The sequence below is a fragment of the Astyanax mexicanus genome, chromosome 7, assembly GCF_023375975.1.
Source record: "Astyanax mexicanus isolate ESR-SI-001 chromosome 7, AstMex3_surface, whole genome shotgun sequence".
In the NCBI taxonomy this organism is placed as follows: Eukaryota; Metazoa; Chordata; class Actinopteri; order Characiformes; family Acestrorhamphidae; genus Astyanax; species Astyanax mexicanus.
Window position 1 is genome coordinate 3163718 of NC_064414.1, and position 23301 is coordinate 3187018.

At 37.4% G+C, this 23301-nt stretch overlaps 1 protein-coding gene across 2 annotated transcripts in view; it reads left to right on the plus strand.

Moving 5' to 3' along the window:
• The window catches only part of LOC103026874 (CUB and sushi domain-containing protein 1), a 602854-nt gene that overhangs the window by 353127 nt on the left and 226426 nt on the right, over positions 1 to 23301 (plus strand). For both annotated transcript variants that reach the window (XM_049481560.1, XM_049481561.1), the window contains exon 10: positions 6848 to 6969. In XM_049481560.1, the coding sequence (XP_049337517.1) occupies positions 6848 to 6969 (122 nt within the window). The remainder of the gene's footprint in view (positions 1 to 6847; positions 6970 to 23301) is intronic.

Here is a 23301-nt window from a genome sequence, read left to right on the forward strand (position 1 = left end):
AAAAAAAAAAAAATGATTTCAAGTATCTCCATTCATTACTCAGTAGGTGGAAGTATAGATTCTAGGGTTTAATAAAATACTTCTGTAAAAGTGTTTAAAAAAGTACTGGTTTCAAAACTACGTAAAGTATAAAAGTAAAAGTAATGTAAGAGGAAAAATTAAAAAGCTATTAAGAACAAAAGCTTAGGCCACGCCCACAGAGTCCTATAGTCTACAGTGCACTACTTAAAAATGATGAGTTTCTCTGATTTTACCAAATTGAAAACCTCTGGAATATAATCAAGAGGAAGATGGATTATTACAATCCATTAAACTACCAAACTGAACTGCTTGAATTTTTGCTCCAGGAGTAAAGCAGCATAAAGTTATCCAAAAGCAGTGTGTAAGACTGGTGGAGAAGAACATGATGCCAAGATGCATGAAAAAACTGTGATGAAAAACCAAACCAGCGTTATTCCAACAAATATTGATTTCTGAACTCTTACAATTTTATGAATATGAACTATTTTTAACTTTTATTTCTCATTTTCTTCAAATAACTGCTCTAAATTTTAAACATTCAGACATTTACCTATAAATGGCAAAATCAGAGGAACCGATTCAGAAACTGAAGTGGTTTCTTCATTTTTTCAGAGTTGTATAATATAATAAGAATCATGTGAAGTTTATGCTTTTAGTTTATGAACCTACTTTATAAACATTTTTAAAGCTGTCTTCAATTTATAGCCTTTATGCTTCAGCAGAATCTTCTTTAAAATCTAAAAATAGGCAAACGCATTAATTAGTTGGGGACTCTTCACTGGGGTTTCAGACTCACTTTTAAATATTAAAGATTACACTCTTAAAAGTCAAGAGGTGAGTTTATGCGTAAACGTCACGGAGGACCTTGCCCTGTCGTTCTAAGTGTGAACAGCTGCACTTTATTTTACAGCGCATAATGAATCATGCACAATAACTTCCTCGTCCATGAAAACCGGGCTGAAATAACCAGAAATAATGGCTGTGTGATTTTCACCTCTAATCCCCGGGGCTTGTTTATGTGCAGCAGAAAGGGGTCATTTTGATGTGGAGCCTCTTTGTTCAGCAGTAGGGTATCTATTCCATAGCCTGTGTTCATTTTCTCTTCACCTTAAATAAGGTAGTTTAGGCAAAATTGCTTTGTTGTTCACACGGATTTGAAGGACAAGGTAGGATTTGAGAGAAAAGTTCAATTATGTAATAGAGATGTTGTCAATTTTGAGCGCCGGGTGCACATACGGCTTTTCTAAAGTGGACTAAATTATGCACAGAGCTTGATTTGTGGTGGAATTGCAACAATAAAAGACTGTTTCCCCCAAAAAAAGTAGATAAACAATGACTACTTTAGCCAGCACAGTCCAGATCACTTTACCTAACCTTGCTAAACTAGCTGATAGAAATGCGAACACTCTAATTTTCTAATTTTCAAACTATTTAAAACCCCCGTCCCTAAAAAGCTATTCGCAAGGTTGTGAAAAAATAGCTAAATTAGCTTAGCCAATCTATTCATATATTCAGGAGAAAAGTAGCAGCATGCCGGCTGTCTTGTAGTCCTTCTAGGCTCAATTTTTTTCCCCACCCATTGAATTTACTGCTCATATCATAGCAGCTAAGTTTCGAATGAATCAGACCGCTTGCTTGCTTGTTAGCTAGCATCCATGGCTGCAGCAATGCTGTAGTGTTTTTTTTTTTTTTAAACCTGGCAATATTGGGGGTGGAGCTTGTGTTGGTAAATGAGCATCAAGTCAGAGTCTGGGGTCTGGGGTCTGAGGACAAAATCCACACAGATTTCTGTGATGTACCACACAGTTCTAACTGTTCTAGTAATAAAATACTGGTTGAAGCTTAGCTGATAAGAGATGACAGTGCTTGAACTTTACATGTTTCCTTAATAATTTATTTTAATAAATTATTTTTAGCCAATTTGTTTTTACCTATTTTTAAAACTGATTTACATATTTCTTTGATGTACCGCACAGTTCTAGCTAGAAAATACTGGCTGAAGCTCTGTTGACAAGAGATGACTGCTTGAACTTTGCCTGTTTCCTTAATACCTAATGACACATACTGACCATTTTATCATTTACTACTAAAAATATGGTTATTGCTCCTTTAATCTAGCCACATTTTCTTACCTTATTTTAAACAGATGTAACGATGATGTCACTGATGCTTTTATTATCTACAACAAGGAGTTAATTATCGTTTATATTGTACGTTATGTTGTACTTTTTATTTGGTGCAAACCTCGATCTCGATCTTTAACTGAAAGTCTTGCATGTTTCTTAAGCAGCCAGTGAAAAGACATATGGTCGTCTCGTCTTCTGTATAAGACCTTCAGTGCAGGAAGAAACAGCTTTTTTCTGAAGTTTGTCCAGGTAGAATTCTGGGACTGATGGTCCATTTGCCATGGAACCGCGCCATTTGCAGTAGGGATAGTAGACTACAGAATATCTAACAATGTATTTTTAATTCAACGATTATCTTCTACTTATATCAGCCCAGAGATTCTGCCTCCCTCTGAGAAACACACTTGAAACGGGCCGGTGTTTCTAAGGTTAAGCTGAGACCTGGACTGGTTGCTGTCTTCAAAGGCAAAGAGGACACCAGTCCCCCTGAAGACATTAATCAAAATTAAATAAGGCAGTATTTCAGACCTCCGGGCGGAAGAGTAACTGTGTTTGACAATTTCTTTGCACAATTCCCCCACATCACTGATTGATCCAGACACTTTTTGTCTCGGCATCGCCAAGCACCCTCTTTAAAGATAACACTTAAATACACCCCCCCTCTCACTCCCCACCCCCGCCTCTGCTTTCCGGGGATGAGTTAAGGGCTGAAGGTATAAAACGGAAAGTTAAAAAAACTCTTTAGCCTCATAATTTAATGATTCCCCGCGGGCTTTCCTTTTTTGCGCACCTCTTGAACAGAAGCGCTGGTGATCTCCAGAGATTATTTAGACTTAATTACAGGCTACGCTGCAGACCTGTAAATGAGGAATGGCTCTGAATTGACTCTTCCCCACCGCTCATTCAACACGCCGGCTGACGGGTAATTAACAAGACTTCCTCTTCTTACTGATGTCTGTAACATCAATTTGCAGCTCTGCAGACGGGGTTAAAAGCCACCACAGATCCTACAAAAATAAAAAAAACACACTTTCACAAACTAATCATTTTATTCTGATACTATTAGATACACTGTATCTAATAGTAGTAGCTGATTTATAATGCTCCTGATTTCGTAGTCACACATTAACCCTTAAAACCCTACATACGGATTTTCCATCCAAAATCTCACCTCAGTGTTCTCAGCTTAATTACTCAGGAATCCCTTCACACATAAACCATATATAATCCAATTTCTAAAAGTAGTGATCACATCCCAGTGCAGTAAAGCTAAATCTACAAGAAACTAGGGGTGGGCAATATTATATCGTATACAATATATCGTGACACAGAAATATCATGATATTAAAAATCCATATCGTGATAATAGGGCTGTTCTGTCTTAAAAGTAGTCTATTATTTACTGTGAAGCTTTAGGTTTATTTATTGTATAATTGTTTTAGTTTGCAGTTTATATGCATGCACTAAATATTCTGCAATATTATTTGCAGCATTATATTATTTTATGCTCTATTATTTATTTTGCCACATTATGATTATACTGTTATACTATTATACTATATTCCTGAAATTAATTAATTATTTTAGTTTTCCTATATCACCAAGTATATCGTTATCGCAAAAATACCCTGAAATATCATGATATTATTTTAGAGCCATATCGCCCACCCCTACAAGAAACCCATTGAGAAAACACCTAAAAAAGTGACCAAATAATATCAGTAAATATCAGACTCAAAAGTGTCCACAGAAAAAAAAGTGTGAAACTACCTGCTTTACTCAAACTAAAGCTAGCTATGGTGTGCGCACTACTTCATATAGTTTTTATTTTTTAATTTTACTTGCAAATTTTTACTAAGAAGTTATTTTGCACTAAACATTTTTATTTATTTAGACTAAAAAGTTTACATTTTTGTATATAGTTTTCTTTGTGTGTCCTGATACTGAACATACTGAAAGACATAGGCTGATCTGAGTTTTTTTTTGGCCCAATATGATGACTGGTATTCTTACCTTTTGTGTTTCAATTTAGTGTTAGGAGTCTTGCCCAAGGACTCTTTCTGCATTTGCTTTTTTTTAAGTAAATTTAATTTCATGTAAATTTTAACTTGGTTTCAAGACTTGTAAAATGTTACATGTAAATGTAAAATGTTGAGTAAATAAGTGAACTGAACTTCAGTCAATCCTTTCTTTTAGTAAACTTTACTTCATTTCTGCATACAATATTACCTAATTACAATTACTTCATTTATACAATATTACTCAAACAATGTATGAAACATAATATATTATAATTTCTGAAATTTAAATATCTTTCATTAAAACACACATATTACACTGTCTCAACACATGAATGGCATGTAATACATTCTTTATACTAGTAAACTAAAAAAAGAGAATGTATTACATGCCGTCCATGTGTCGAGACAGTGAGACTTGGTCTGTTTATAAAAAAAATCTTTGAGATTATGTAAATATTTAAATGTGTGTTTTAACTAAAATTATATATAATAATATTGTATAAATTAACTAAATGTAATTAAGTAATATTGTACGCAGAAATGAGGTAAAGTTTACTAAAAGAAAGGATTGACTGAAGTTCAGTTCTCTTATTTACTCTGTGTAACATTTAAGTCTTGAAACCGAGTTGAAGTTACTTAAATTTACATGAAATTAAATTTACTTAAAAAAAAAGGAAATGCAGAAAGTTGCGAAACTTTTTTTAACTAAATTTTGTGCATCATTTTTTTTTCAGTGTACTGATGCACAAATGCAGTTATTTTAAGTCTTTTAAGTCTTTTAAGTCGTTTAAGTTGTGGAAAACAATTGGCTGCTTACGGGTTGAATAGGGATTGTTTTGCTTTTGCTTTTCATAACCCTTTTTTTTTGTCATAAAGACCCTTTTAAAGTTTCTGTTTGCTTCGTTTCTGTGGGGAGAAATTTTCTCCCAGAGGTTTCAGAGTGATGTCAAGATGTCCTCAAAGACGTGCGAATGTGAATTCCCCATTTGAGAATATCTGCAGCCTGTAATCTCTTCACATCTCTACCTTTCCAAAGCCCTGGCAGTATCCCACAGAGGATCAGACGAGGCCACAGTAAAGATGCCAGCGTGTCCTTTTAAGTTGCCAAAGAAAATCCTTTACTAAACACAGGGGACTATGAGAAGCTAATACCTTCTCAGAATAGGATTGGAGAGCACAGACGGATAGATTCATTGCCATTTTTATTAGAAACACCTACCCTGAAGATCTACCTTTGCAAAGAACGTAGAAAAAACTCAGCTTGACACCTGAGGGATTGGAGCTGAGTAGGCCGGTGTAGTGGATAACATAGCCTGGAGTTATTTACCTACTCAGGCAATCACACCAAGCTACACTAATAAGAGTTAAAGCTTAGGATAAGAACTCTAAATACTACATTTTTATTGCTGATAATGATCTATCTAAACGAGGGAAACATGTAATAATTGGCAACCTTTTCATAATGAGTCTAGAGTCAGAAGAAGAAATGATATTTACAGTACAGTGATTAATGTATTTTTGCCATGCATTTTTTTGTAACTCTGATAATATCATGTGTTTGGTCTCAGCCAATCGCATCGCTTCAATTCTAGAATTGTTTTCAGCTGTTGCTTATTTTCATGTGTATATAAATCTTTTCGTTTGTATTGTTTTTCGTGAAGTATTTCCACTGTTAATCCAGCAGCATACCGAGCATTCTCTTTCTGATTGTATTTCCATGTATTATCTCTTTTCCTCTCGTGTTTGACTTTTTTTTTTTTTGTCTTACATTTTTGACTCTGATACGGCAAATTTCTGACTTCAGTCTGTATTCTTACAGTTTTAGGTCATATTACAGTGTTTTATTCTTTTGTTACGACTGGATTCTAGATATTAAACAGAGCAAAAAATAAACAAAAACTCAGAGTTAGTCTTAAACTTACCTACAGGCTGTATAAAGACAGAACACAGAAACACAGGAACACAGGAACTTCAGTCTGTCATCAACTTAGTGAGTAATCCAGCTCTGAAAAACAGTGACGCTACATGGGGCCTGTATCAGGCAGGGTTCTGTAATTTTGTGGGCTCCCACAAACATATGCAAAATATGAGAATTAGGAACACTTTGACATCTTTGTCTGTGTGTTCACAGGGAATACATGTAGTTTGGTCAAATGTTTCTTTGGGGTGCATCACTTCTTGCACCACATTAAAATTATATGTGCCATAATCATTATGCCATAACTGATAATATAAATGTAATTGTAAATAAATGTGAGCCTCTCACGTCTCTTGGCTGCAGATGTTTGACTAAAGATCTGATAAGAACCTAAGAAATATTGAGCAATAGATGAGCTGCAGTCTGAAATTCTACGTCTATTATAATTTCATAGAAATAGATGAAAGATAATAAAAGTCTCTTACTTAAGTCTCTTAGATAATAGAAGCTCTCGCGTCTCTCTGCCGTAGACGTTTGACTAACAGTGACACAGACCTGCGTAAAACAAAGATCTGGTAAGAACCTGAGAAATGTCTAACAACAGATGGGCTGTAATCTCCAATTGTACGTCTATTTATGGACACATAGAGCAGGTGGTCCTCATAAAGTGAATGGAGTGGAGTAATTAAATAAAATATAAAAAGCCTGCTCCTGCTTCAATTTTCGTCTTATTTTCTTGTTTGTTTTTCTCGCCTCTGCAGCAAGAACATGTGGCTCGAACCTGCGAGGTCCGAAAGGGATCATCACCTCTCCGAATTACCCGGTCCAGTACGAGAACAACGCCCACTGTGTGTGGGTCGTCACTGCAGTGGACCCAGAGAAGGTGAGTCTGCAATTTTTGGAGGATTCCAGATAAACCCTTTGAAATAAAGCCTTGGAATAAAGCCTTGGAATGGGTGCTTATGAGAAAGAAGAGGTCTTTCTCAGAGGAGTGAAAGCACAGCTCTGAAAAAAAAAAAAATAAGAGAACACCTAAAAATGATGAGTTTCTTTGATTTTATCAAATTAAAAACCTCTAGAATATAATCAAGAGGAAGATGGATGATCACAAGCCATCAAACCACCAAACTGAACTGCTTGAATTTTTGCACCAGGAGTAAAGCAGCTTAAAGTCCAAAAATCCAAAATCAGTGTGTAAGACTGGTGGAGTAGAACATGATGCCAAGATATATAAAAACTGTGATTTAAAACCAGGGTTATTCCACCAAATATTAATACTGGAGCCTGTAGTCTTGCAGAAGTTTGAGGGAAAGTTTGAATTAAATTAGCTAGAATCTATAGTGTACCATCGATTTTAGGGTGAGCCGGTGTGTCTTTGGTATCGTGAGGGCACAAAAAAATACGCCTTGCACATCTCAAAACGCACAAAAGAAATAAACTAATTCACTTAATTCTTTTTTTTTATTATTTAATCATGGGTGTGTTTGTTTTGGGCATAACGTGAAATAAACCAATCAGTGTGTGTCAGTGTGTATCATTCCGTTTAAGAGTCAGGTGAGCTCTGACTTTGGCGCATTTGTATCTTAACAGCGCGGCGATTTTGTGCATCTCAGCAGAGGAAACTAAACTTCTATTCTGTTTATTGTTGATATAAAAGCTGGATTAGCTTGTTTATTTGTGTGTGTGTAATGGTGCATGGCTAAGATAGGATTGGGCGGCTGACTGTTGACTGTTGTCAGGGTTTTAATCCGTCAGTTGCGCCCCTGTATTTCCCGCCAGCGAGATAGAAACACGCCAGATATTTACCTGAACAAACCTCAATTCCAGACTACCACGGCCATCAGTGCAGATTTATTCCTACAAGGTGTGCAAACAAACTGTTGACGGGGTGAAAGATAGCGATTATTGCACAGGTTGTTTGACAGAGTCCTTAGTGTTTGTATATCGTAAATGTGTTAGACTAAGGTTTGCATTATAATGTCTAATGGACTACAGTGGCTTAGACACCTAGTAATTATCAAAAAAAGCCCTGTATTTGTGCATTTTTCACAATAGTGTATATCCCATTGTAGCTGATTTAATGCCAGACATGTTTTTTTTGCTTATATAATTGTGTCTGTAGACCTTGAAATTAATGTTCCATTGCACTCTGCTGCCGAGCAGGATGCATTAGAAGTAAAGCCTTACTTAGACTTTTTGACATTTATAAATGAAACTGATTATGTTATCATTATAATGCACCTGCTAATGGTGGTTTACACATTTTCCCTATTTACTCAGCGCGTGTCGTATCAAATGTTTTCAGAAACAATGTGTTCAAAGCACAGATACGGCTAATGTTACTTTGCGCTGTTATTCAAACTTCAGCTTTCTCATTTCCTTCTTTCCCCTCTGTCAGGATCACTGTGAGTCAGTGGGAAGTGTGATAGATGCTGTTTCTTTTCTGAAAAAAAAAAAAAAAAAAAAAAAAACACAAAAATCTGAGCCACTTTAGCAAGAGCTAAATTGTGATGGCTTAATGATTCGGCCACAATAATGAACATCTACTCCAGTTGTGAAGATAAAAAAATCATACAATCAAAATTGGAATATGTATATAATTTATGTAACATAGAATTGACTGCACAAAATAAAAAATGCAATTGAAATTGGAAAGAAAATACAAAAAGATCACATCTGTGAACTTGTGTATGCTGATCAGCTGTAACATTAAACCCACAAATACATACCAATATTATATCATATTATGGCACAGCGGCAAGGGGTGGGGGGAGGGATTCAAGAGTACAAAAGAAAAGCTTTTTAAATTAATTTATTTGTAATCTTACCCCTGTTTCTACACAATTTTCTACCTAACTTGAAAGACCAATTACTCATTGTGAGCTCCCTCTTTCTAAAGCAGTGTCTCCAACACTAGAAAGTTGAAGACAAAAAGGAAAGTGCAGCTCCCCAGCTTCAACACCAACAGCTAACAGAAGCCTGTTCTGACTAAAAATCACACCAGGATCGATGTCGAGAGAAAATGGCATCAAATACCTCCTAGAGAAAATAACCAATGTGTCACTTGATGTTGTAAAATGCTAACGCCAGTTCCTTTTCCTTCACAGACTTGCTGATCCTGCAATCTGACTGCAGCTTAGATATGCAACTAGAAGACTTTGTGGTTAATCGTACTGAGCAGCAGCACTGCCTTAGCAGTTGCAGAGTAGAGTTTAAATACCAAGCCAGGCAAGACTCCTAACTCTATATCCTCAACATGTCTAAAAAAAAAACTCCTAGACTCATTGGACAGGATTCTTAACTCTTCATTCTCAACATATCTGAAAAAATAATAGCCATTGGACAAGTTTCCTAACTCTCCATTCTCAAAATATATTAACATAAATGTCCTTGGGAAAGACTCTTAACTCTCCATTCTCAAAATGTCTCAACAATAATAATAATCGGAAAAATTAATCCTACATAACTCTCTATTCTCAACATATCTCAACAATGAGAGTTCTTGGTCAAGACTCTTATGTAACTTTCCATTCTCAACATATCGCAACAATAAGAGTCCTTGGACAAGACTCCTAAGTCTCCATTCTGATCATATCTCAACATAAGAGTCTTTGGACAAGACTCCTATGGAACTCTTCAATCTAAAAAATCTCAACAATAATTGTCCTTGAGCAAGACTCCCAACTATCTATTCTCAGCATATCTTAACAATACAACAATGAGAGTCCTGGGAAAAGACTCATACGTAACTCTCCATTCTCGCCTTATCTTAATGTAACAGTCCTTAAAGTGGCACACACAAAGATGGTTTGTTGTTGCAAATACTATATAGTAAAAGTGAATGGTTTACCGGGTTCCTTATGCGGTCATGAAAAAACTGGAAAGTCATGGAATATGAAATTAGCAATTTCCAGGCCTGGATAAGTTTTGGAACAATAAAAATACCCAAAACGTTTTGGAAAAGTCATGTAAAAATTTGGTCTATAAATATTTGTGCTTCCATAGTAATTTAGCCCTACACAGTTGAGCTCTCATTTAATTATTGAAGATTGTGTGTCAGGTTCTTTTTAGACCTTCTATAATCAATTTCAATAATAGTTGTAGTTGATTTTTGGCTTTATTGTCCATGTCTGCACTGATGTTTTAAAAATTGTATGGTCATGAAAATGTGTCTTGAAGGCATAGAAAAGTAATGAAAAAGTCATGGAAATTTATTGGTTAAAAAGTGTATGAACCCTGAATTTAATGAAGTTAGCCATTCTGAACACAACCATAGTGTGTCTTTCTGACGGTTGATTAACATGATTAAAATTATTACAAAGAACTGTAACCAAATGCAAACCGTACATGTGACAGTAACAAAATGCAAAGTCTAAATGCAAAAGGTCAAAGTTTTTTTGTTTTGTTTTGTTTAGGTAGGGTTAAAGAAAAATGTTTTTGTGTGGTGATGCAATGTCCGAGCTGTACAGAGGCTGTTGAAGCTAATTGAATGACCGCTAGATCAAAGAGTAAAAGAGAGAAAGGAGGAAGGAGAACACAAGTGATGGCTAGATGCCTCAAAGCAATAGAGTGGTGCAAAAAAGAGAGAGAAAAAGCAGGAGTTCCTTTAAGGAAGCTGTGAGCATCTGTTGGTCTACAGCAGAGGTGATATTACTTCACTAATGGAACAGGATGCATATTAATGACCATCACTCAGCAGACTTTACACCAACCACATAATGGAGCAGAGTATCAAGGCCAGGTATTGTCTGGTCTAGTGTCAGTGCACCCAGTCGAGAGCAGCGTCTGTAAAGCCCATAGCCATTCATCACACTATAGCTTTATGTCTCTGTCACTTCGCTGGCATCTGGCGGTGATGAGCGCATGCTGTTTTTTTGTTTTTTTTCGGATGTGTTCACCCCGCATCCTCCATCATCGTGGGGCTGAAGTCCTGCAGGATGACCACTTCTCTGTCCTCCCAGCGGAATGAAAACATCCTTTGACTCTGCCTCTTCTGAGTGGAAAGGGTTCTTATGTATGGTGTGTTTCTCCAGCTAATGGGTATGTTGGTGGCAGTCATGCCCGCAAATCCGTTGGGGCTCCACATGTTGTGACAGTTTCAACTGTGGCCCATCACTCAATGGCATCTTCATGCTACAGCTTGCTCTGTTCTCCCGCTTCAGCTGTGGAGGGGTGTGGGTCCACCATGGCTTTGGCAATAGTATAGCAAAGGAAAAAAATTCTATTGTATATTGATATTACTCTATATAGGAATTAAATAAGAATGTTCTATAGCAACTATCATAATCCTGTTGAGAATGGAAAGTTACATAAGAGTCTTGACCAAGAACTCTCATTTTTTAGGTATGTTGAGAATAGAGAGTTATGTAGGGGTCTTTTCCAATGATTCTTGGGTTGAGAATAAAGAGTTGTATAGGAGGATTATATAGGAGGATTATATAGGAGGATTAAGCCAGAAATGCATGGCTTGATGTGGATTTTGCAGAAGAAGTCTGCTCAATAGAAACCAGAGGTTGAGCCAGACTTGCCCACTTTTTTAGTAGGCCTACATCTTCTCCTAAAGCAAGAGTCTCATACTGCCTACCTTGAGTTTACACTGTAGCTGTAAGGGAAATAAGCATGGTGTGTTTGAAGGGGTAATTTATCGCCATATAAAGTCCTTGGGCAAGACTCCTACAAAACTCTACTTTTTCAACATATCTGAAGAGAAGGAGTCCTTGGAAATGAATTTTTACTGTCTCGAGAGTAAGGCTTCTTGGACAAGACTGCTAACTCTACTTTAACCATTTTTAGCATGTCTCAAGGCTCTTTGGACAAGACTCGTAACTCTCCATTTCAACATGCCTCAAGAGTAAGAGTCATTCAACAAGACTCCTAACTCTTAATTTTCAGCATATTTTAACAGTATATGTCCTTGGAAAAGACTACTCAATATAAGGGTCCTTGGACAAGACTCCTAAGTCTCCATTTTTTATAAATCTCAACATAAGGGCCCTTGGACAGGACTCCTAACTCTCCATTCTCAGAATATCTCAACATAAGCGTCCCTGGACAGGACTCCCAATTCTCCATTTTAACATACCCCAAGAGTAGAAGTCCTTGGACATGACTCCTAACTCTATATTTTCAAAATATCTCAATATAAGGGTCCTTGGACAAACCTCTACATTTTCAACATATCTCAAGAGGAAGAGTCCTTGGTCAAGACTCCTAACTTTACATTTACATCTTAACGTAAGGGTCCTTAGACAAGACTTCTAACTCTCCATTTTAACATGCTTCAAGAGTAAGAGTCCTTTGACAAGACCCACAACCCTACATTTCAACATGCCTCAAGAGTAAGGCTCCTTGGACAAGACTCCAAACTCTATATTCACAATAAATGTTTCCATGTTTTACTCTTGACAATTTAAGGCATCATATTATGTAATTTTATGAGTAACCAATTATGTCATCAGCATAAAAAATATACAAAGAGGGTCTTTATAGGCTGGAAAAAGTGTGAGATTTCCTGTATATTTGCAGATAGATGCACACTAAAGTCTAATAGTGAGATAGACCAGAAATAAGAAAAATATACTCTATCAAATACTCTATAAAAACAGCAAAAAAGATTCAGAATGTGAAGAATATTGATACAGGCTCACGCAACAGACTGAACAAATTCAATGTAATGTATTCAACAGTAGACAGAGAATCAGGTGGAGGAGAGAAAGCGGTGTGTTGATGCAGTTTCAGAGTCTTTACACAGAGAACCCGACCCGCTCTGTACAGGTGATGAGGGCTGAAGGATCTTATTAAGGGTGGTAAAGAGAGTGTTGGGTCTAATTAGTTTCTTTACTGATAATGCTGGATGAGTAGGCTGATCTAATGGAGTTGAGAGCCACTCTGTACTTTGTGATGTGATTGGTCTAGGCAAGCAGCTGTACTGAGGGTCCAGTTATTTTATATATATATATATATATATTTATATATATATATATATATATATATAAAGACACTCAATGTGCCATCCAGAAACTTTAATAGAGCTTAGCGTTATAGAAAGGAAAGGTGTGAGTTGAAGGAAGTTTCTAGTTTTCAGTGGGTAAATCGTTAAGAGAAATAGATAGATAGATAGATGGATGGATGGATGGATGGATGGATGGATGGATGGATGGATGGATGGATGGATGGATGGATGGATGGATAGATAGATAGATAGATAGATAGATAGATAGATAGATAGATAGATAGATAGATAGATAGATAGATAGATAGATAGATAGATAGATAGATAGATAGATAGATAGACGTACAGTGGCTTTCAGCCAATGAAAACCCAAAAATAAATGTCTCAGAAAATGTGAATATTATATAAGACCAATTGGTACTTTTGGCAGTGTGGGCAGTGTGCCAAGTCCTGCTGGAAAATGAAATCTGCATCACCAAAAAAGTGCTGTAGGATTTTTGGACTTATATATAATATAACACGGCTATGGCTCTCCAATACACTTTTTTTAATATGCAATATAATACAATGTTCATTCAGTTAATTCAATAAATTGTGGAATATTTCAGAATCAGAACAGAATCAGATGGTTAGTTGTAAGCCACTAAAGCAGACAGTATCTAGTATCTATAATGACTTGCAAAAGTATTCATACCCTTTGAACGTTTCACATGTTGTCACCCTAAACTTGCACATAATTGTGAAGTGAAACAAAAATGTGACATGGATATTCTGATCGTCAAGGAGGAGGAGGACATTTAATGAAACATAGACTTCTGCAGATAAAAAAGAAGAAGAAGAAGAAGATGATGCTGTAGATCCATTGGGTTAAATTGGGAGATGCATCACCGGATTCTATTCCTAAACATCAAGGAAACGAGAAGCAATCTTACACTTCTTAATCTTGACACTTGCAACAGACAGGGATTTTTTTTATTATTAAAAAGGAAACACATCAAGTTCTCCACCCACAGGTTTGGCAACATATCTGAAACCTACAAAGAAGGAAAGATGTACAAATTAATTTAGTTATCAGAGTGTTGCCAAGTTTCACAAATAAAAAGAAAGTTCAACAGTCTGTCATTAATTAACTTTGTGAGTGGGAATAGCTTGTGTGTAAGTGAATGGCCATTAAAAATAGCACTTTTGACAGTTTAATGAATTAATTAATTCGTTATTTGGAGGGATTTTAATCCATTTGATCACTTTCTTGCACCTTAGTCCATGTTTGCAGTGCTTTTTTTTTCTTTTCGGTTTCTGTCTTGTGTTCTTGCTTGTCTACATTTGTCTGCTTACATTCCTAGTCATGTGTTCTCTTTAAGCCCTGTCCTGTTATCACCTGTGTTCTTACCTATGTAGTTTGTAACTCCGCCCCCTCGTTATTTTCCCCAGGGGTTCATTGTCTGTGTCTGTGTATGTGTATATGTACCCCATGTTTTTCTTTGAGATTTATAAATTATTATATGTCAATGTACAGTTTATTCACATTTGTCAGTCCTGTCACTGTCTGTCTGCAAAAAAAAAGACTCCATTTCCCAAGATGCACCTGCGCTCAACCCTTTCAGACAGGCTGGATCATGTAACGCATCCTTGTTCCGCCTCACCGTGCTATTGAGATTGCTTACACCTGGACTCCCTTGTATAAACATCTCTCTAAAACTGCATTCACTCACTCCTCGCCCGGTATTGAATCTTTTTTTGTTGTTGTTTTGACGTTTCGTTTCTAACCCTTTTTGCTTTTTCAACTAAAATACTAGAATATGCTTTGATGAATTCCCGCTAGTGGTGAAGCACCTAAATGTACCTTAACCCCCTAGTAAAAACTATTAAAACAGATCCAGCAAGCAGAGCAGGAGATTTTAGCTAATACATACATACAGTACAAAGGTTTGGGTTCCAGATTTCTAGTTCAGCAGTATCATATCTAATCCAGTGGTGGGTGATATATTAATAATATAAAGGGTTTGAAAGGGTTGGGAATTGGTAATGAAGAGATATTATTATTATTATTAAGCTGTGCTGACATATGGGAATACCGAAGCTCAGGATCTCTTCAGATCTCAGATAACTTGCCCATGACCTCTGAGCAGGAATTATATCTATGTGGACAGATCTGGAAAATGGAACAGTGATTGTCTTTTACGGCTGGACAATGTTGACATGTATTACTATGGCTAAATCTCATACGGTCCAATTTATGGGTTATAATATGGGCTTTATGGAGGGTTTAATATTGTTTTAACTGAATTTTGAACCGATGGTCATAGAGAAAGTGTCAGCCTGTATGATTTGCCCGTTGATTTCACCTGGGTATTTTATGTCTGCAGTCCCGTTTTCATTTGGAAGTGACTTTGTGCTGTCTTTAGATGTTGTGAGTTATAAGGCAATAGCTATAGGTACCTATTAACATTGATCACCAGGGGACAGACTAGCCCCTGCTCATTTATTATTTCACTCCTGGGTTAGAGAGAGAAAGAGCTTTGATTTCGCCAAGAAATCACTGGAGATGTCAAGATTCTACATGATTAAAAATATAACTTCCTATATGGTTCTTAGCTTGGATATTTTGGTCATATAGATTGGAACTCTTCACAGATCTGCATCACATTACCAAACTTGCTGTTGAAATTGTACATTGGTTGGTACAAGTTTTTCTATGAAACTAAAACAGGATTCTTCTAGCTTTTTACCTTTTTTTAAGAAAAAACATATGTTTAGGAATGTTTTTCAGCTGAGAAAAACAATGTAGATCAATTTGTGCTCAACCCTCCGGACAGGCTGGATCATTTAATGCATGTTGTTCTGCCTCACCGTGCTATTGAGATTGCTTACACCTGGACTCCCTTGTATAAACAGCCCTCCAAAACTGCTTTCTCTCACTCCTCGCCCGGTATTGAATATTTTTTTTTTGTTGTTTTGACCTTTTAATTTCCGACCCTTTTTGCTTTTTCAACTAAAATACTAGAATATGCTTTGATGAATTCCCGCTAGTGGTGAAGCACCTAAATGTACCTAAAAACTATTAAAACAGAGCAAGCAGAGCAGGGGATTTAAAATTTAGATAGATAGATAGATAGATAGATAGATAGATAGATAGATAGATAGATAGATAGATAGATAGATAGATAGATAGATAGATAGATAGATAGATAGATAGATAGATAGATCTGTCTTGTAGGCATTCTGGGATCAAAGCTGTCTCTAGTCTAGATTTTTTTAGAGAAACACTCCAAACAGAGGGATATAAGAATCACTGGCAAGATGATGCAGCACAAGCGACGAAAGAAAGCAACAAATTTGAGTTTCTTTTCCTTGTTAAAATTATGATAACCACTATATTACCATGGTTTAATGTGTAGTTTCAATGTTGTATGACTATTTTCTTTTTTAAGAATCATAAAAAAAAGTTCCTGTTCCACCTTAAATGGTGGAGCAGATTGCAGAGGCTGCAGCATTTAAGGTGGAATGGAAAATGAAAGGCTCCCTTCGCAGAGGAATTAAGGAATGGACAATAATAATTAATTGCTGCACCACCTGCCTCGTATCTGAATACGATACGATACGATAAACATTCACCCTAGTTAACTAGTATAAGCAGCAGCAGTTAGGTTGCTGAACTTTGGTGCTCCACTGCTATAAAGCTACAGTAAATCTGTATTGGGTGATTGAAGGGTTTTCCTCTTATAACTCTGTTCCAAAAGGGAGAAGGGTTACACTCGAAAGCAAGATTTAGGGTACAAAATAGAAATGGGATTGGGTCTGAGGAACTCTGGATAAGAGCATCTTAGAACTTAGAAGTCTAGTTCTAGTCTTCAGAATGGACTTTATGATAAATTAAAATAGCATTAATGCTTTGATTTTCTCTCTTCATATGTGCACTACTGTCTCCAATGGTCTATTGACTAATAAAATGGTATTATTGTATCGGAGACGGTGCATCACAGCAGCAGCAGCAGCAGCAGGAAAACAGAACACGAGCAGAAATCACTGCAGAACATGAAGTACTACATGACTCATTATTAGATGAGTGCGCTCTCCAGCTCTATGTGACCACTGTTGCATCAAAGTCACAGGCAAAAATGCACTGGTCTGTTTGTAGAAGGCTGTATTTTATTTTATTTTATTAGTAGCTCCACTGACTGAATACAACCTAGACAGACATCAACAGTCAGACGTTCATTGCTATCTTGTTCATTGTTCATCTCAAACTTTTACGCTGAAATTTCTTTTTTCTTGTTTCTTTTGGTTTTAAAGGATTTCGGAACAAAACTAGCCTGAGATAAGGTTAAGGTAAGGTTAGTTGTAGGGTATAAAGACAGTCTGAATTACAGTATTGTCGACATAATTACAAATTACATAATTATGTTTTTGGTTCATCTACACAAACAAAAGTGTTGGGGAAAACAAGCTTTTTTGCAAGAGTTTTTCAACTGTAAGAGACAACTGTAAGATAATCAGTTGTATGATTGTTAAATAATTAATTTATATTTTATTGCATGAAATACATAAATAAGTATTAATAAGTATGATTTTTAATTAATGTATTGCATATTTATTTAAAAAAAAAAGAAAAGAGTCATATATAGCCTCCTCAAGGGTTCTCCTTTTTTTATTTGTGAAAATTTAGCATGCAGCGCTAGCAAGAATTAAATGCATGATTCTGTTCACTGAGTATCACTGAGTTGTTTACGCAAATCTTAGAGTTTCCTAGTGGAAATATAAGACATATTAAACCTCTGGCCTCGGGGTATGAGGACATCCCAGCATTGAAGCTGTAAGTCCGGGCGATCTCTCTGCTGCTCCCTGCATCCTTCAGCATTACGTGATTATCCTGCGAGATCAGGAGCTGGATCTTCTCTCTGTCTTTAGTAAATTCCCCAGTGATAGCTCCATGTTTTTCACGTGATTGTTCAGTGAAGAAGAAGTCGATCCCATAACTCTCACTCGGGTTGCCAGCTTTCACTATTGTTCCTGCAAAAGGAATAGATTTCCTATGTGTCGGCCCAAGTTGGAGTGGACAGCTTGCTGACCTGCAGATTTGAGACTTTAACGAAGACTTCCTCCAGCTCTGGCAGGAGAGCTCTGAGGGCTTTGGAGTCCTGTTGAGAGCCTGGGGTCAGCCTGTCACCTGCCTGTTTATTATAGCTCCCTACCTGAGCTAGCCGTATTCTCAATGGTGCTGCCAAGAATACATTTCAATGAAGCTGAAGAACTGAAGCTGAAGTGCAGTTGGCTCAAAATTCCTTTTAATAATTTAATGTTGTTTATTACAACATTTAAACTTGGACTTTTGACATTTTAACATTACTTTCTTAACAGAAAATTTACCTGAAGCTTAAACTAAACTAAAATAAACATTTTGGATACTATTATTATGCCCAGATAGTATCATTAGGTGGGTTGTTTTATTTGAATGTCAATCTAGAAATAGTGGAAAAAATATAAAATAGGTCTTCATTTGACTTTTTATTTAACTTTTTAGTAGAATACTCTGACGAATAGCAATACATTTAGTAACATTGTACCCAAACAAACAACGCAAACAACAGATAGATAGATAGATAGATAGATAGATAGATAGATAGATAGATAGATAGATAGATAGATAGATAGATAGATAGATAGATTGTTCTTTGACTGTTCTTTTTCCTGGAACAGGTGAAGGTCCTCTGGTTTTTAGCGTAGCGCTCATCTTGTTAAGAAGTTCAAATAAAATTTGAGACTCCAGCGAACCACAGTGAGAGCCAATATCCACAAATAGCAAAAAACAGTGGAGCACTTTCCCAGGAGTGGCCGGCCGAGCAAAGTTACACTAAGAGCGCAGCGACCAAGACTCATACAAGAGGTTACTAAAGACCCTGCAACAGCATCCAAAGAACAGCAAAAAGAAGAACAGCATTAAGACTTGCTTTAATTGAGCCAGAAAACATATTGATGATCCCCAATACTTTTGAGGAAAGTACTCTGTGAACTGACGTTGAAAAACTTGAACATTTTGAGAGCCGTGTGTCTCATTACATCTGCCGTAAAAGTATTTTTTTTTAGTACATAAAAAAAAATAGAACATCATACCCACACACAACACATGGTGGTGGTAGTGCGATGGTCTGGAGCTGTTTTGCTTCTTCAGGACCGGGAAGAAGACTTGCTGTAATAAAATGGAACCATGAATTCTGCTGTCTCTTGTGACCTCAAGCTGAAATGAACTTGGGTTCAGCAGCAGGACAATGATCAAACAAAACACACCAGCAGGTTCATCTCTGAATGGCTGGAGAAAACAGTAAAAGTAAAGATTTGGAGTGGCCTAGTCAAAGCCTGACCTGAATCCTATTGAAATGATGTGGGATGGCTGTAAAATCCTTCAGTGTGGTGTAATTACAGCAATTCTGTAAACAAGAGAAAAAGAGTGGAGCAGAATTCCTCCACGGCCCTGAGAAAGATTCACTGCATTACTGCACATGATTCTAAGATAAGAGTGGAAGAACCAGTTCCAGTTTTATCCCTTAATAATAAAAATCTTCATAAAAAAAATAATAATAATAATAATAATTTTGTGTTTACTTGTTGTAGTCTTGGACTAATATTTAAATGTGTTTAAATATCTGTAAACTTCGAGAGAGACAAACATGCAAAAAAATTATAAATCGAGAAGTGGTAAACACTTTCTTTTTTCAACCACCGTATATGGTGTATCCATATGACTTGGAAATGGCAAATGGAAATAGCTGTTCTGACTGCTGAATTGCACCTTTGTTATTTAAGTATACGCTGCCAGGCTTGCGTCGGCTGCAAGCACTTTACCTATAATATTATAAGTGCCTGCAGTAGGGAAGAAAACATCAGTGGATGGACGTACAGGGCGCTCTGATGTTCAGTATTCTGAGGGCCGGCTCTGCGTGCTGGCTATCTCCAGCCAAGTGAAGACACAGATCTACACAGGACCGGACAGCAAGCAGGGAGCCGACCGAGTCTCGCAGCAGTGGCCCCATGGAGCACCGTGCACTTTTATGTTACTGTTATGGCCGAGGGGTGTGTTTTCACCACGCAGGGAGTCGACGGGGTTTGTGCATGTTTCATATCTCCTTTTCCAATGTTCCAGTGTAATACAAATTCCTCTGTATGTTTCAAAATCAGTGCCTTCTCCTTTTTTGTGTATTTCTGTTGATTTATTTTTGACTGTTGATCTTGTTGATCTCGTTTTCCTGCGCATGGGTAAGCGAGCATTAAAAGTTGAGGGATAAGATGCTCTAATACAGCTGATAATAAGTGGTATTTCATATTCATCTGCACGCTCACTGAAAGACTGGAGGACTGAAAGACTGGAGGGCTAAAAGACTGGAGGACTGAAAGACCGGAGGGCTAAAAGACCAGAGGACTGAAAGACCAAAGGACTGAAAGAATGGAGGATTGAAAATCTGAAGGACTGAAAGACTGGAGGGCTAAAAGACCGGAGGGCTAAAAAACTAGAGGGCTAAAAGACCAGAGGACTGAAAAACTGTAGGGCTAAAAGAATGGAGGACTGAAAGACTGGAGGACTGATAGACCGGAGGACTGAAAGACCGGAGGGTTAAAAGAATGGACGACTAAAAGACTGGAGGACTGAAAGACTGTAGGACTGAAAGACTAGATGACTGAATGTCTAGAGGGCTAAAAGACTGGAGGACTGAAAGACTGGAGGACTGAAACTCCAGAGGACTGAAAGACCAGAGGGCTAAAAGACTGGAGGACTGAAGACTAAAGGGCTAAAAGACTTGAGGACTAAAAGACCGGAGGATTGAAAGACCGGAGGACTGAAAGACTGGAGGACTGAATGTCTGGAGGGCTAAAAGACTGGAGGACTGAAAGACCAGAGGACTGAAACACCAGAGGGCTGAAAGACCGGAGGACTGAAAGACTGGAGGACTGAAACACCAGAGGACTGAAAACCCGGAGGACTGAAAGACTAGAGGACTGATAGACCGGGGGGCTGAAAGACCGGAGAACTGAAAGACCTGAGGACTGAAAGACCGGAGGACTGAAAGACTAGAGGACTGAAAGACCGGAGGACTGAAACACAGCAGGACTGAAAGACTGGAGGACTGAAAGACGAAGGACTGAAAGACTAGAGGACTGAAAGATCAGAGGACTGAAAGACTGGAGGACTGAAAGACGAAGGACTGAAAGACCGGAGGACTGAAAGACTAGAGGACTGAAAGACGAAGGACTGAAAGACCAGAGGGCTGAAAGACTAAAGGACTGAAAGACCCGAGGACTGAAAGACCGGAGGACTGAAAGACTGGAGGACTTTTTTGCTATAAAACTTAGTAATTATAAAAAAATAGTAATTATGCAAACTCTACTGCAAAGCGTTTTCTTCCTTTATATGATGTTTTTACATTGTGAATTTTGCAAATATTGAAGAAATTAAAACTATGCAAGAGATCATTTTCATTTTTTATACCAAAAAACTTGTGTTAAAAAAAAAGAATGTTTTCTACTTTAGATTCTTCTATCTATAAGTATCTACTTGTATCTTTGAGGAGAGATCGGCTCACTCTTGGTGAGATTTAATCTCAGTGTCTTCATGAGGGAGAGTCACCTGGAACAGTTTTCTCAGCGTCAGTTCACGAATCTTTACGAAGCTTCACAAAGCTTCAGCTCATCCCAAATCACCTCAAATCGCCATCACAGCTGATCAGGTTTAGATCAGGGGATTAATGTGGCGGAGTAATACTTTTTTACTGTTTAAAACATAATTCCATACCCATGCCCCTTAATTGTTTTTCTGGGGGCGGGTATTTATAAAAACACAGACCAGGTGAGAGCAATCAGAAGCTGGGAGAGCCTGAACGCCGTAGCATCACATGCTCAGCAGAGTCAGGAAAGTCCAGTGTGAGTGCATGCTGGGAATTGGAGTTCTTGTTGAGTGAGGCAGACTTAAAGCGTCAGGACTGACACTCGCAATGATTATTTCAGCTTCAGTTTCACGTTCTTTTTTAAAACAATCAGGTAAAAATTAGGATGTTTTAGGATGTTTACTTTGTGAAGCACAGTGGAGTGAAAGGAAGGAAAATGTCTCCTAAAACAGGATTACTTTAATAACCTACAGTGATTTGAGGCCCTGGCTCACTCCTCTCTAAAGTGCAAAGTCCTCTGCTCACGAGCACGTCTCCTTGTGAGAGGATGACGGATAAAGCGTTTCTGGTCAGAAAGCTTTAACTCTGCCACTAAGATTTAAAACAGCAAAACAATAAACAAGGAAACTACTCAGACTCCCTTTTCTTCATTTCGAGATAAATTGGATTGCACAAAACAATCAGCGGCGTTTTCTTTGAGAAGCGTTTGAGAATGTCTGCTCCTGCTTTAGCCGGAACAAAAGAAGGCAAATCAGAGCCATTGAACCAGTTGTCAGACTTTTCAGTTTTGTGTAAAACAAAGAAATCAATAGCCCCCCTAAAATGTTGTAGAGGAGCCGGTTGAAGGAACAATCACTGAGACGCTCTGTCACGTTAGGATTGTGTTTATATAGACTGTGAGTGGTGCTTTTTCGCCTCCTGCTAAGTCTTGTGTAAAAAGCATCTTTACTTTTTGACAGGATAATTTAAAGGCCTGTGGTTTGGACTTCTCATTTGAAGCCTCGCCGAGCAACTCGCTCTAAACACTTTGACATCTTATACAGATTGCCTGTTAGATGCGCCCGGGGCCCGTATCTGGCTCCCGCCAAAACGGCCGCTGATGGCCCGACTGACGTGACCTCCTGTAGATGTGCGTTCGCTTGCAGTGTTAACAAAAGTCGTTGCTTTCTGCGTGGGCGCCTGTGTCTCCTGGGCGATAAGTTAGACTTACGTATTTCCAAAGGCTTAATGTTGGGGAATGTAACAGTGAAATATATTTTAACTTACAGCTCTAAATCAGTTTCTCTAAATTTGCTATTTATAGGTTTATGTGTGAATAAAATTAACATTGATTTTTTTTTTTTATTCTATAAACTACGGACAACATTTCTTCCAGATTCCAAATAAAAATATCGTCATTTAGAGCATTTATTTTGAGAAAATGAGAAATGGCTGAAATAACAAAAAAGATGCAGAGCTTTCAGTCCTGAAATAATGCAAAGAAAACAAGTTCAGAAATCAATATTTGGTGGAATAACCCTGGTTTTTAATCACAGTTTAATCATGCATCTTGGCATCATGTTCTCCTCCACCAGTCTTACACACTGCTTTTGGATAACTTTATGCTGCT